At 39.2% G+C, this 16449-nt stretch overlaps 1 protein-coding gene across 1 annotated transcript in view; it reads left to right on the top strand.

Moving 5' to 3' along the window:
- Positions 1-16449, top strand: part of AR (androgen receptor) — a 308869-nt gene that overhangs the window by 174993 nt on the left and 117427 nt on the right. Inside the window, exon 2 of the mRNA XM_036305428.1 lies at positions 11592-11743. Coding sequence (XP_036161321.1) covers positions 11592-11743 — 152 coding nt within the window. The remainder of the gene's footprint in view (positions 1-11591; positions 11744-16449) is intronic.

The following is a 16449-nucleotide window of genomic DNA, read 5'->3' as shown; positions in this document are numbered from 1 at the left end:
AGCTCACTATGTTTCATTCTTTTTTTTTATTGCTTAAAGTATTACAAAGGGTATTACATATGTGTTCATTTTTCCCCCCCTCCCTTGACAGTCCCCTAGCCTCCCCTATCCCCCAGTGTCTTATGTCCATTGGTTATGCTTCTATGCATGCATACAAGACCTTTGGTTGATCTTTTACCCCCCTCCCTCCTGCCCCCAACCCTCCTCAGCCTTCCCGCTGTAGTTTGACAATCTGTTTGAGGCAGCTCTGCCTCTGTATCTATTATTGTTCAAAAGTTTATAATGGTCTCTATTATCCATGAATGAGTGAGATCATGTGGTATTTTTCCTTCATTGTCTGGCTTATTTCATTTAGCATAATGCTCTCCAGTTCCATCCATGCCGTTGCAAATGGTAAGAGTTCCTTCCTTTTTACAGCAGCATAGTATTCCATCGTGTAGATGTACCACAGTTTTCTAATCCATTCATCTACTGATGGGCACTTAGGCTGTTTCCAGATCTTAGCTATGGTGAATTGTGCTGCTATGAACATAGGGGTGCATATATCCTTTCTTATTGGTGTTTCTGGTTTCTTGGGATATATTCCTAGAAGTGGGATCACAGGGTCAAATGGGAGTTCCATTTTCAGTTTTTTGAGGAAACTCCATACTGTCTTCCATAACGGCTGCACCATTCTGCATTCCCACCAGCAGTGCACAAGTGTTCCTTTTTCTCCACATCCTCTCCAGCACTTGTCGTTTGTTGATTTGTTGATGATAGCCAGTCTGACAGGTGTGAGATGGTACCTCATTGTTGTTTTGATTTGCATCTCTCGAATGATTAGTGACTTTGAGCATGTTTTCATATGTCTCTTGGCATTCTGAATATCCTCTTTTGAAAGGTGTCTATTTAGGTCCTTTGCCCATTTTTTGATTGGATTGTTTAACTTCCTTTTGTTAAGTTGTATGAGTTCCCTATAAATTTTGGAGATTAGGCCCTTATCAGATATGACATTGGCAAATATGTTTTCCCACACAGTGGGTTTTCTCCTTGTTTTTTTTATGATTTCTTTTGCTGTGCAGAAGCTTTTTATTTTGCAGTAGTCCCATTTGTTCATTTTCTCTTTAGTTCAAATGCCCTAGGAGCTGTATCAGTGAAGAAATTGCTTAGGCATATGTCTGAGATTTTGTTGCCTTTGGATTCTTCTACATTTTTTATGGTTTCCTGTCATACATTTAAGTCCTTTATCCATTTTGAGTTTATTTTTGTGTATGGTGTAAGTTGGTGGATTAGTTTCATTTTCTTGCATATATCCGTCCAATTTTCCCAACACCGTTTATTGAAGAGACTATCTTGGCTCCATTGTATGTTCTTGCCTCCTTTGTCAAATATTAATTGAGCATATTGGTTCGGGCCGATTTCTGGGCTCTCTATTCTATTCCATTGATCTATATGCCTGTTCTTGTGCCAGTACCAGGCAGTTTTGAGAACAGTGGATTTGTAATACAGTTTGATATCTGGTATTGAGGTCCCACCTACTTTGTTCTTTTTCAGGATTGCTGCAGCTATTCGGGGTCTTTTTTTATTCCAGATGAATTTTTGGAGAGTTCGTTCTAGATCTGTGAAGTATGCCGTTGGTATTTTAATGGGAAGTGAGTTGAATTTATAGATTGCTTTGGGTAGTATGGACATTTTGATGATGTTGATTCTACCAATCCATGAACACGGTATGTTCTTCCATCTGTCTATGTCTTCCTCTATATCCTTTTTCAACCTCCTGTAGTTTTCTGAGTAGAGGTCTTTTACCTCTTTAGTTAAGTTTATTCCTAGGTAGCGTAATTTTTTTGGTGCGATGGTAAATGGGATTGTTTTTATAATCTCTCTTTCTGAAAGTTCACTATTGGTGTATAGAAATGCCTCACATTTCTTGGGGTTAATTTTGTATCCTGCTACATTGCCAAATTCATGTATTGAGTCTAGTAGCTTTTTGATGGAGTCTCTAGGGTTTTGTATGTATAATACCATGTCGTCTGCAAATAAGGACAGTTTTACTTCCTCTTTTCCAATTTGGATGCCTTTTATTTCTTCTTCTTGCCAAATTGCAATGGCTAACACTTCCAGTACTATGTTGAACAAGAGTGTGAGAGTGGGCATCCCTGTCTTGTTCCTGTTCTTAGGGGAAATGGTGTTAGTTTTTGTCCATTCAGTATGATGTTGGCTGTGGGCCTGTCATATATGGCTTTTATTATGTTGAGGTATGATCCTTCTACTCCCACCTTACTGAGAGTTTTAATCAAAAATGGGTGTTGGATTTTGTCAAATGCTTTTTCTGCATCAATTGATATGACCATGTGGTTTTTTTCTTTCAATTTGTTTATGTGATGTATCATGTTTATTGATTTGTGGATATTGTACCATCCTTGCATCCCTGGGATAAATCCTACTTGGTCATGGTGTATGATCTTTCTGATGTACTGCTGGATCCGATTTGCTAAGATTTTGTTGAGCTTTTTGGAATCTATGTTCATGAGGGATATTGGCCTGTAATTCTCTTTCATTGTGTTGTCTTTACCTGGTTTTGGTATTAGGGTGATGCTGGCTTCATTAGCCCCTTAACCTAGCTCACTATGTTTCATTCTTTTTTAAAAAATATATTTTATTGATTTTTTACAGAGAGTTAGGGAGAGGGATAGAGAGTTAGAAACATCGATGAAAGAGAGAAACATCGATCAGCTGCCTCCTGCACACCCCCTACTGGGGACGTGCCCGCAACCAAGGTACATGCCCTTGACTGGAATCGAACCTGGGACCCTTCAGTCCGCAGGCCGATGCTCTATCCACTGGACAAAACCGGCCATGGCTGTTTCGTTCGTTTTTTTTATTTTTTATGCTCTGGTTAGGTGATTTCCATTGATTTGTCTTAGAGTTGACTACTAATTTTTTCTACTACATTATCTAGTTCCCTGTTGAACCCTTCAATTTCAGTTATTGTATTCTTCAGCTTTGTCACATCTAATTTGTACTTTCTTATATTTTTCATCTCTTTGTTGAAATCCTCACTGTGTTAATCCAATCTTACCCCCAATTTGATGAGCAACTATATGATCATTACTTTGAACTCTTTATCAGGTAAATTATTTTTCTGCTATCTTATTCTTTCATTTTAACATATTCCTCAATTTATTTAGTATTTTTGACTCTCTGTATTATTTTATATACAGTGGATTAAACAACCTGCTCTTCCAGTCTTTATATAGTGGCCTCATGTAGGAGATGAACCTTGTCACTCAAACTTGCCTCAACTATTTGTTGTCTCTCAAATATCTGTGCTTGTCTAAGTTGCCTACTATAATAGCTCCCAGTAGTTGAGTATGTGCCAAGACCTGTCAGTGTCTTAAAGGGAAGGATCTCAATCAGCACCTAAGTTCAAATATATCAGTCCTTTGGAACCACAAGCATAAGCCCTGCTGGCTACCAGAGCCAGGTGCTCTAGAGGTGTCGCCTGAGCAACTGGAGTTTCTAGACAAGTGTATACCACTTTTCTGGCTGATACTGGCAATCTGGAGAAAGGCAGAAAACCAAGATGGCATCCACAGCCTACATTCCTTGAGAGCGGCTCCATAGACCTATAAATGTATGCCAAATCTGTAGTATTCCCCTCATGCTGAAGCTCCAGGACAAGCAAATAGGCCTTCTCTAAGAAGGACGGTGAATGTGCCTCAGTCTACACTCTGTGCAATGCCCTGTAGGTTGTATTCTTTCTAGAACTGTCTCTATGATTTCTACAGTCCTGTGGGACCCAGGAATGAAAGCCCCAAACCACCCCAGCTACCAGAGCCTAATGATTAAGGGCTGCCCCCTCTGCCTTAACTAAAAACTCCCACAAAGCACCAAAACAAAATGGACACCATGCATAAACACCAGTGCAATAGACACTGGCTCTCTGGAGCATGGCAAAGGGTGAGCACAAAGATAGTAGGTCTTTGAAAAGAATTGCAGACAACCCCAAATGTATGTTTAATTAGAAGCCCGCCCTACTGCAGTCAAAATGATTAAAAAATAGACCTCTTTTATAGAAAGACTGAACTCCTGGGTCTATCAGCTCTTTAAAAAATATATTTATTGTTGAAAGTATTACAGATGTTCCCTTTTCCCCCTCATTAGCCTCCGTTCTCCTCATTCCCTCCCCTTACCCAGGCTTTCACCATGCTATTGTCTGAGTCCATCTTTCTGTGTCCTGGCGGTGGTAGCTGTTTACGAACTCTTTGTCCATTGACTACAGTTCTGTGGAACCAATGAGCATAAGCTCTACTGGCCACCAAACCAGATGGCCCTGCAGCATTCACAAAATGTTGGCACCATACAAGGTTATGAACTCCTCTCTGGGTGATGTCAATTATTACAGTCCAATCATACCAGGATCAGAATCTCCTCTGGCCTCCAGACAATGAATAGATACCCAATAGGTTGTAGCCACAAAAACTGGAGCACCAGACATATCTAAAAGCTCCCTTCCAGGAGATACTGGTGCTTTGGGGTCACAGCAACGGGAGAGCATGAAGATGGCACCCACAAATCTCAACCCTCAAAAAGGGTTCCAGCAGATTCCTAAATCTGTATGTTAAATTAGGTGTCTGTTCTCTGTCTGCTGCTTTAATGTAAGCAGGTGAGCCTCCTTTATTTTAAGTCTGGGCATAATTGGCTGCCTCTGAGGTCGGCCCTGGGGTGGGTAAGTCCAAGCCCTTTAAGAGTGGTTTCTCAGATTGTTATTGTCTTGTGGGTCTCAGGAAACATCCCCTTTGGTTTTTCAAAGTTACATATTTTGAGGGCTTGTCTCTCAATGTATATCCTGAAAGTTGGGATGCCTGATATGGCGTTCATTCCTTGGGGCAAAGCTTCAGGTTGGGAGTTCTTTCTCAGCTGTGGGACATTGCACCAGGGTGGGTTTTATGGTGAGATTGTTTCCTGGCCTCTTTTACCCACTTCAATGTGGTCTTCTCATTTGACAAACATGTAATTGTTACATGTTTTTATTTTTTTAAATGAAATTGTTTTCATAGGTAGCTGTACACTCAGTGTGTCTGTGAGAGTAAGTGAGTTCTGGATCATCCTGTATTGCCATCCTGAACCAGGAGGACATAAAGGCCAAATCTTCAGAGACAGACAGTAAATTAGTGTTGACAGGGTCTGAGAGGAGGAAGGTCCAGGGAGTGACTGATAAAGGGCATGGGGTTTCTTTTTAGGGTAATGAAAATGGTCTAAAATTAGTTTGCTATACCAAATATAAATATGCCAAAAATGGTGAATTTTATGGTGTGTAAATCATATATCAATAAACCTCTTAAAATAGCCTAATTAAATTAAAACTAGGCTATAAGATAAATATTATGTGATCTTGGCAGTTTAGAATAGTGGAAAACTATGGATTAAGGGGGAAACATTGCCAGGTATGAATTCTGGCTTTGCCACCTACTAACTGTATAAATTCAGACAAGTCATTTACCTTATCTAAATCTCAGTTTGCATCTCTTCAAAGTAAGAGTAAAGAAACCGACCTCAGAGACGTTTGTGCCTCCCCCCCCCCCCCCGAAGTTGTTTCTTAGACTCTAGTTCTTTTACCAGCTCTCATTTCTGCCATTTTCTCATGAGATTATTACAACAATGGCCATTTATTAAACATTGTGCCAGCAACATTGTGAGCTGCCTTTCCTTTAAAATCTCATTGAATCCTCTTAGCATTCTTATAAGTTCTGTATTTCTTTACCCATTCTACACATAAAGAAATTGAAGCTACATGATTTATTTAAGGTCATTCTCTTAGAGTGACAGAGATTGGCATGAAAACCAGATCTTCTACCTAAATATATTTTCACTTAAACAAAACACATCATTAAACAGAATTAGAAAGCTATGAAACAAAGTCAAGTAATACTTTTAAAAGAGAACATGACTGTTTTCTTGGACAAGCAATCATCAAATTTCAAATCTCAGGCTGGCAGCAAGAAAAGAAGCTACCAGTATTATGTCATTTTTGCCAATTTTTCTTTTGAAATATTCCTTGTATCCACAAAAATGTAGGCACAAAGGATCTATGAGTAGAGAATAACTTCGAATTCTCTTGTTTTTATCTTAAAAATTCGTGTAGAGATGTCATTAAATTCCACAATGTGATTAATAGCAATATTTGAAATTAGTAAGCATCAGGAAAAAATATGATGCTCTATAAAGATGTTTGGCCCTAACCGGTTTGGCTCAGTGGATAGAGCATTGGCCTGCGGACTCAAGGGTCCCAGGTTCGATTCCGGTCAAGGGCATGTACCTTGGTTGTGGGCACATCCCCAGTAGGGGGTGTGCAGGAGGCAGCTGATCAATGTTTCTCTCTCATCGATGTTTCTGACTATCCATCTCCTTTCCTCTCTGTAAAAAATCAATAAAATATATATTTTTAAAAAAAGATGTTTGGTGGTTTCCTAAATCCGTTCTTGTTTGAAAAGTACAGAGGTATGTGTAAAAAAGATATGCTTTTACATATCTAGTCTTTTTTCCCCTCTCTCTCCACTTGTATTTACCTTTCCCTAAGAGCTAAGAATAATTATCTTTTTATTTTAAGTATATTATATATTTCCCTTTTTATGGCAAGACGAAAGGTGAAGGCAACCTAGACTTACAATGTGGCTACATGTGGCAGGCAGAGAGAAGGACTTAATGAATATTATTTTATGTAATTATCAGAAAAGCCCTCAAAGGAATAATGTAACACCAGTCTCCAGATAAAGCCCTGTTGTATTGACATTCCTTACCCAAACAGGGAAAACTGGCCTGTGACCTCTGCATTTCACCCTGCTTTAATAATCTTTGGGGGCCTTGCTTAAGTTAGACCCTTTAAAGTATCCCCAAGTAAGGGGGGAGAGAGAGAGAGAGAGAGAGAGAGAGAGAGAGAGAGAGAGAGAGAGATTATAGCTTAGTGCTGAGGGTTTCTCAGCTAAATTTCCCATGGCTGAACTGGCATAATACGCTTTTATTTAACTAACTGTGAAACTTCTAGAGAATAGGAAGTGGTGTAGTGGTGTTCTGGTTCTGAAAATTCGCATTCTATGCTGCAGTGCTTTTGCTTCAGACTCATAAAACTGAATGCCTTGCATCTGAATAATAAGTGAGAGCGTAACCCAGGAGAGTCAGGAAAAAAAGTCTCAAGTAATTTCTGTACTTTCTATCCAAGCAAATCTCTGTGTACTTGCAGTTAGGATGCTAGTTAGTGGGATATTAGAAATTTCCAAGGTTCTCTTTTTTAATTTTTCTTTTATTATGTGCTATGATAGCCATACAAAATAATATATGTAACATATATTATACAACACAATAATAAAATGAACACTCATGAGCTGTGATTAAAGAACATCAATCTCATTTCTCTGTCTTTTTAAAATTTTTGTTCACCACTCTAACCCCAGGACATAGTATGATACCTGTTATGTAGTAGCTTCATAAATATGTTTAAATAGATGTTTAAATCAATTTGCTTTCTCCTTTTTTATATCATTACCCCAAGCCTGCCTTCAGAGGAAACAACTATCCTATATTAAAGTTTATGCCGAAACCGGTTTGGCTCAGTGGATAGAGCGTCGGCCTGCAGACTGAAAGGTCCCAGGTTTGATTCCAGTCAAGGGCATGTACCTGGGTTGCGGGCACATCCCCAGTGGGGGGTGTGCAGGAGGCAGCTGATCGATGTTTCTCTCTCATCAATGTTTCTAACTCTCTATCTCTCTCCCTTTCTCTCTGTAAAAAATCAATAAAATATATTTTTAAAAAAAGTTTATTGTTTCCTTGCATTTTTATGATTTTTTCACACAGACATTGTTTACTTTTGCTTCTTTTTGAATTTATGTAATAGAATCATATAGTATGTACGCTTTTATGAATTATTTCTTTTATGCAACATTAGTTTGTGAGGTTCACCTATGTATAACTATATTATCCTCCTTGTAGTTGCTGAGCTGTATTTTATTAAATGAGTGTACTTAACCTCTCTCCTGTCAGTGGATGTTTCTGCTTTTAAAACAAGGCTGCCTGCTCTGATCATTTCCAAACATGCCTCCTGGTACAAATGTGCATGAGTTTCTCTCACAGGGATGGGGAACGTCTGGCCTGCGGGCCATAAAAGGCCCATGAAATCATTTGGTCTGGCTCTGCCAAGGCATTAGGGGTGAGTTAATTAAATGTTTGACCAAATATAGCAGGCTAATTTTTAATTTGATAATTTTGTATGGCCTGTGAATGATGTTATAAATATCCAAATGGCCCTTGGCGGGAAAAAAAAAGGTGTCCTATTCTTGCTTTAGGATATAAACCTGGGAGAGGAACTGTACTTGGAATTTTTATTTCCAATGCCCAAAGGTCAGCCCATGAGTCAGAACTGCAATGTGCCATCTGTCCACACTAGGCCAGGGTTAGTGGGAGTGCTGTCTAAAATATTTTGACAGAGAGAGGAAGGAGGAGGTAGGCAGAAATTGACCTGGTGAGGTCAGGAGGTATCACAGATCTCTGTTCAAAGTGGGTTGTAGTTAGGAAAACTTGAGTTTCTAAAATCGTCTTCATTATTTCAGCTCCTCTTTCTCCCCCTTTATAGTTATTTTTGTGCAGGATGCATTTCATTAAATGCATATCTAAAAATGTTGATGACTTTCTTCAGCCTTTAAACATTGATTACAAGTTTGATTTATTACATTATTTTAAACAATTTGAACTGTATTTAAAAATATATATTTTATTTATTTCAGAGAGGAAGGGAGAGGGAGAGAGATAGAAACATCAATGGTGAGAGAGAATCACTGATTGGCTGCCTCTTGCATCCCCCACACTGAGGATTGAGCCCGCCACACTGGGGATCGAGCCCACCACACTGGGGATTGAGCCCGCCACTTGGGCATGTGCCCTGACCAGGAATGGAACCATGTCCTCTTGGTTCAAAGGTCAATGCTCAACCACTGAGCCATGCCAGTCGGGCTTTAACGGTATTTTAAATTTTAGTATAGATGAAAATTTCTATTTCCTAAAGGCTCTTTCCAAAAGTACCTTTTATTTACTTTATGTAGGTTTCCATTTTGTTTATCTAATATGTATTTTGCTTTCTTAAAATATATTTTTATTTTGCAAATTTATACTAATAATTGATAATGATGTCACTATCATCATCATCATCCCATTGACCCATATATACTTTTATGCCTTTCAAAAAACATTCCTGTCTTTGAGGTGATTTCTCATCTGTAGCAATCTGTACTCTGCTCTATTATATCATCTACTATGTTATTTTTCAGTTTCTTGCTTCCTATCTTTCTTTTCTATAAGACATTAAGTTGTTTAGAGACAAAGATAATATCTTGATCAATGCTATATCCCCAGCACCTAGCCCTGTACCTAGTCCATTGGGCTAGCTAGGTTCTATGAGTTGAATTGATTCAATGTGTTTAATTTCAACCTCCAATCTCATAACATGGTCAGTTATTGGTTACAAATCCACAAGTTCACTTAATTTTTCTGAGCATAAGTTTCCTGTCTTACAATATAGGGAAGATACAGAGTTGGTGGGAAGATTAAATGGTATTTGGTATATGAAATGGCCTAACACATAGGGCACCTAAATGCATGACCTTCTGATTTTATTTGAATGGTATGTATTAGCTACAGAAGTCAAAAAAGTGGGAAGAAGGTAAAGACATTTCCAAAAAGAAGAAGGAGGAGAGGAGGAGGAGGAGGAGAAAACTGCTTTTTCTCCTTGTTTTATGAATAAGGATGGGGGACACAATTTTTACTCAAAGAAATAACATTTTTAGCCAAAGGAATAACTTTCTTAGCATTAGGCTCATTTTTATATGGAAAGTGAAATTCTTTTCCTGTGGATTTTGTCACCTTGTTTGTCTTGGTTTTGTGGACAGAGTCCTGTGGGCTTTCCAGCTAAGATGAGAAAAGGAAAGCTTATGAGGAGAAAATACAGGCCACCATAGTCAGCTCCTGGATTTACATATTCTCAGAACTTTGGGAGTACTTTTTGTTGTACTTGGGCCTTGAATAAAGGCTAATATTTGTGTCTTAGAGATAAAATGCATATCAAGCGTAGCCTGAGTGAAAGCTTTCTTTCCTCTTGCCCTGCCAGGGCTGCTCATTGGCAGATTGAAGGGAGGAAATCCTTTATTGTTTTTTTTTAAAAAAATCTGATGACTGTGCTGAGCATGATTAGCAAAGAACCATGGGTTGTAAGTGAAGGTAAGTAGCGAGAATACAGCAGGGTAATGGAAACTGTGTTGGATTTGAAGTCAGCTAGTCCAGGCCTTGTTGTCAAATATCTTGGGCTTCTCCTCTATGAGTCTGAATTTCTTCATATGATATAAGAAGAAAAAACTCTCACAGAGTTGTTTTGTGGTGTTGAAATCACCCCCACATGACAAACAGGCTGCCGCTGCCATTAGGACTTACATTTCTTCCTTAGTAAGAAAGAAGTGCTCATGAAAAATAGTGGCTGCATTCCTGTAGATGAGAATATGGGAAATTGTCTGCCTGAGGCAGATTAACCCAAGAGGTCACATAAGTTTTGTTTAATGTGTAGGAGAGAAAAAAAAATGACCTTTGGGTAGTAGGAGCCATGTTGTTTGTTTACACTTGAATTAATTACTATGGGAGACTAAGAATTACCCATTCCATTAAGTTTTAGGACTGGATTTCTGGCCCACTTCTTCACATCCACCCAAGACTCAGAGATGGATATTCTTGGCAGTTACACTAGGTGACCACTGAAGCTCCATTCTAGCCAAAGGAACCCATGAGTATTGTAATGGCCAAGTGTTGAGATGGTGGCCTAAGAGATTTCGAGAATCAATGTCCATCATTTCTCAACAATAGCTTCATGCATAGGTATTCTGCTACTTTATGTGGTAGAATGGGTTTGGGGGCATATCCATGTGATATATAGAGACTCCTAAGGATAGTGAGGGAGTGGGAGAAAAGTCAAAAGAAGACTTCTATGATAAAACTACTTATGATCCCTCACTGTGTATTCGTTTCAAGGAAGTTTTATCTTTTTGCCTAATTTATATAATCATTCACAACAGTAGCTCAGAAGTATGGGTAACATTATTCTTATTTGCAGATGAGAATGGAACTGAGAGACTAGGGCAAGGACATAAGACTGCTATGATGTTTAATCTGGTTTAGCCATAGGTCTACCTTTGGATAAGGTAAGGTCATAGGATTGGCTTCATACCATTTATTTGCTCTGAAATTATTGCCTGACCATCATCTTAAGTTATATACCTTAACCTCATATTTCTGCCTTCATATTTCCCTCATGTAGACATAGCCCATAAGATTGCTGATCCCAGAGAACTTGTCTAATTCCTTAACAGGATCCATAAAGGCTCTGTCCATGTGACAGGAAACCCTGCATACATTATCTCTAGAAGTATTCCCCCAAAAAAGGCAGCTCCACACTGACTGTATTAAGCAATGAATGATAATAATGTACACATGTAGTTTACTCTTCAAGATCTCAGACTTCTACCCTCCAATTTCTGCCAACTACTGATGTGTATTTCATTATTTCTCTTATGTCTTTCCAGTTTGGAGACTGCCAGGGAACATGTTCTGCCCATCGACTATTACTTTCCACCCCAGAAGACCTGTTTGATCTGTGGGGATGAAGCTTCTGGCTGTCATTATGGAGCTCTCACTTGTGGAAGCTGCAAAGTCTTCTTTAAAAGAGCTGCTGAAGGTAAAGGGTCTTGCATACCCACTTCTATTGTTCTTTTTCCTTTATCTTCTAGAGAGAGGCACTAATTTTCCAGGGCCCAGTATTTTAATCATCTCAGGGATGAGGTCACTGGCAGGGCCCTCTCAAAGTTTTTCAGAGCCTAAAGAAGCAAGTTTTTCTTATTTGGCCTGCTGGCTTCAACAGTGTTGGTAGTACGGGCAATGTAGGCAATGAAGGTGGTCCCAGCTGGTACTTGGGACTTGGTGGGCCCTAGAAATGAAAGAAAAATTAATGATTTGAAAAGATTTAATTTTCTCTCTGCTTGTGTTCCACTCTGCTGCTAGTGGGGGAAAATTTGTCCTTATTGGAGAATTTAGAAGTAGAGATACTCCAACTGAGTCCCTAGCCTGTACTTTGTTATGAATACAAGCTTGTTCCTTAGTAAAGTCTCCCTGGCCTCAGCACCAGAAAAGAAGTGTTCTCACTGTTAAGCAGACCATCAGTCTATGCACCTGCTCCCTCCTGCTGCTGCCTTCTTGATGCCCCTTTGCATTAATAGTTCCTAGGTAGAGAAGGAACCAAAGTGATGAAACACTTTTATTCTCCTCTCCAGAGACCTGCTCTCAGGGCTGTCCATTGGTACAGAGTCCCAGGCTAAGTTGCATCTTATATTTGGCTATATGGACGGAAGACCTGGCTCATTAATCTTATTTAGCTTAGAACAATTCATGTCTGCTCAGCCCCCAGAGGTGCTCAGCCTACATCCTATAGAGGGAACTCCCATTTACAGACCGTCTATATATGCTAGTGCCTCCTTCCTTCTCAGTCAATTTGGGTCTAAGCCATTTATTCACTTTACTCCCCCATCCTTCTAATGGCTTCCTTCTCAAAGAAACAGTGATGAACAGCCTGTAAACAGACACTCTGCTCAGGGAACAGACTCAGTTGCTAAACACCAGTATCTACTCCTTCTCCCACTTTCTCTCAAGGAAGTACTTTCTTCTGAGACTTTTTCCCCCTGTCACTAGGCCTAAAAATGTTGAATTCCATGTCAGAACCCAAACAGACAGTCTTTCCTTATGTAAAGGCTACAAACCCTATAGATAGTTTTGAAAGTGGAGCTAAGTAAAGCCACACCTTTCACCAGGAATGTGATGACACCCACAGAGGAACCAGAGAGCTCTTGGCATCTAGAAAGAGGTAGCAAATGTGTGTCCTTTAATGACCTCTCCACTAATAGCCAGTTGGAATGATGATTGTATTTCCATCATTTTGGCCAGGTGGCAGGGGTACCTATAAAATGGACAGCTGTTATTATTTTTTTGCAGTCTCTAAAGCAACAAGGAGACAGGTAGCATTCAGTATTACTGAAAACATGCTGTGTATTTCATCCATACTCTTGAGTGGCCCAGTGCTACTGCTTATGCTGGGCTAGTATAATGTCTAGGGCACCAGTGTCTAGGCCTGTATAGTTTGGAAAGAGACACAGAAAGCAGTGTCTTCCTTTCTTAAGAGTACTTAGAGAAGGAAGGCCTTAATTTGTAGTAAAAAGGAAGTGAGGAGCAGCTTAAAATACTTCAGGTTACTCTCCCTACCCCAGTGAGTGCCTGCCTCTTCTCCATACCCTGTCATCCATTACGTACTGCCTGTGGAGCAAAGAATGAAGCTGAGTACCTGTCTATAGCTTGTGTGTCAGTAAGCCAGCCACCACAGTAATAGAAGTCATATCAGATGGCAAAAAAAGTTCAAGTAAGCAAGCAAATTCAATAGATAGATTAGATTGTAATTAATGCTCCCTCTGGGTTTTACAAATCTGGGTCACGATAATGCTGTTGTGGAAAACCGGGGAAATAAACATACTGTGGAAGGGAAGATTTTGCTGTCATAACATATTCCACCTGGAAGCTTTCTGCACAAGTTAGGGCTGAAAGAGGGAGACAGGCAAAAGGGCAACTGGCAAGGCTGCTTGGGACGAACTCTGCTATGACATGGATTTGATGTACTTGAGAATAAGGAAGAGAAGGGAGAGGGGCAATCACTCAACTTACAGAACACTTGGAAATCCAGCAAGGTGTCAAATGTTCCAGACCCTAGAAGCACTTAAGTTAGGGAAACCTGGTTATATTTTCTTTGAGAAAATGTGCCATTATGAGTTCATGGGGCCAAATGCTCTTGACTGTTTGAAATATAAAAAATAACCAATGGATTCCTTGCGAAACTACAAAGCCCCCTGTTTCCTTTGGATGTGGACCCCATGTTCCAATTCTGAGACCTTTGAGGGACAGGATAAGGTGGTTTAAAAAATATACACAAAACAAAGAAAAAATTATTGGTGTTTTCAATCTCCTCCCATCTGTAAAGCTTGGTGACTGGAGTTTACTGCCATCATTATCTCTATTTGAAGGCAGGGGGCTATCTTATTACCCTCTGAGAACATTTATTGGTTTGTTTGTTTGTTTTTCTCCTTTATTAAAATGCATCTTTATTGTCCAGATGTCCTTTCTCAGGTGATTCTGAATCTGCCTGGTTCCAACATTGAATTCCACCTGTACTGGAGAGAGTGGAAGCACAAATCTTTCTCTTCCTCACTTGTTTGTCATTGTTAGTTAACTCAGACTGGGTATTCATGGTGTTGATTACCACTTTATTCATGGTTTCAGAAATCTCTGAACTGGGCACAGGTACAAGACTTAAAAGCCTGGCATGTCAGACAGAAGTCCATTTCTAGATTTGGTAGTTCATAAAGCATGAAGCTTTAATGTTGTCATTGGTTCAAGGCTTCACACAGAGTCAATTGTAATATAGCCAGGTGTTCCTGTTGAGGCAAAGGAAGAGGAGAGTGTGTCACATTTTCTCATTGTTAGTAATACTGGGAGTTTGGGGTGAGGGTGAGGCTAGTCAGGGAAGGATCTGAACATTTTGAGGTAGAAGATAATGGTACTAGGCCTTGGGGGTAAAATCACTAAAATCTGGTTGATGGAAACTTAGTGAAAGTATTTGTGTGTATGTGTGCATGCATTCGTGTGTGTGTGTGTGTGTGTGTGTGTGTGTGTGTGTGTGTGTGTGTGAATGGGGGCATGGGGGCATACACTCAGGAACTTGAAGGGATGGTTTATGAATTAGAAACAGTCATGAGGAGAATCAGCTAGCTGGTAGAGTGGGTGGGATGAGCAAGGAGTTGAAAGGGGAATCCATATTGGATGCTATCTAAAAAGACAGGCAGTCTAAGGAGAGTTATATCTCTATGCAGGGGTAAGGACTCAAAGGGGCTTTAGTTTTGTGGCGCATATATGAAATTTCCCCCTTTGGACCTCAGTTTTCCTTATCTATAAAATAAAATACTTAAACTAGATATTTTAAATATTCTTCCAGCTTAAAATTCGTGACAATTTAGCAAATTACAAACATCTCAATTATTTCAGCAAACACATGTTCATTTGTACCTGTGTGTACTTTTGATTTTGCTATCCTTGTATACGGCAAATCCTACTTCCCATTCTCTTAAAAATCTATCTTTATATAGGGGTAGAGTCATCTGAGAGAGTGCACTGTAGATAAATTGGGTTAAAACTCATAAGTCTGAGATTTCTCTTTCCCTGGCATTGTGACCATGGCTGGGTAACTTCCATTTTCTCATCTGGAAAATCAGGATATGAATCCCCATCCCTACCTCATCATGTTTCAAAGAGAGTTAATTAATTCATCATGTGCATTATGTGCACAAGAATTTACTATTGTCAGACATTTTCTAGTAAAACTTTGGAGATTGTACATCCATTTGTTTTGTACACATGGAGCACTGTTTGGTACACATCATAAATTGAAACTGTAGTTTACATTCAGGAACTCAAAGAATTACACCATCCTCACTGATGTTTACAATATGTCCCAATTTAGTATCCTTGGCAAAATTTTATGTAAGTATGGCTTTGATTCTCTCTCTTGTCTCAGGTTTTTGTGAGGGAAGAAATGTAAGTGAACCCTCATTGAACTCTTTCTGTCCTTTAAATCCACTCTTTCCCACCTCAACTCATGTGGAACAGAATGTTACTTCTTGTTTGGAATCTTGCACAGAATTTTTGTGCACTTCAGTGTTCTCTTCACTCTCTGGCTTTTTGTGTAACTTTTCGCAGAGGCCAGTTAATTATGCAAGGGGGATCTACTTGCAGCTTCAACAGAAGCTTAATCAGGTATCTTTGGCCAAGGAGTTGACTGATCTTGATTGCACAAATCCAAGAGATCTTCTCACAAAGCTCCTCTTATCTTTTATTTGTTTCTGGTTTTCTTAAATGCCATAGCCAGCCAGACTTTAGATCAGAGGTTGAAAAACCTTTTCTGTAAGAAGCCAGGTAGTAAATGCAGGGGTGGACAAAAGTTGCCATACAAATAAATAATTAATAATGAATGATACAAGAATAAACTCTGTGTTTCATATACTCACTATTGTAAACCTACTTTTGCCCATCTCTGTATATTTATGGCTTTATGTTCCATATGGATTTTGACTCCACTATTCAACTCTGACTTTGTGAAGGTGTGAAAACAGCCCTAGACAATATGTAAACTCATAGGAGTGACTATATTCCAATAAAACTTTATAGGCCCTGAAATTTGAATTTCATTTAATTTTTACATGCCATTAAATACTATATTCCTTTTTATGTTTTCAACCATTTAAAATCTAAAACATCATTCACAGCCCCCAGGCCACAAAAGAACATGCAGCA

This window comes from Myotis myotis, unplaced genomic scaffold, assembly GCF_014108235.1.
Source record: "Myotis myotis isolate mMyoMyo1 unplaced genomic scaffold, mMyoMyo1.p scaffold_m19_p_4, whole genome shotgun sequence".
In the NCBI taxonomy this organism is placed as follows: domain Eukaryota; kingdom Metazoa; phylum Chordata; class Mammalia; order Chiroptera; family Vespertilionidae; genus Myotis; species Myotis myotis.
This window is presented reverse-complemented; position numbering and strand designations above follow the sequence as displayed.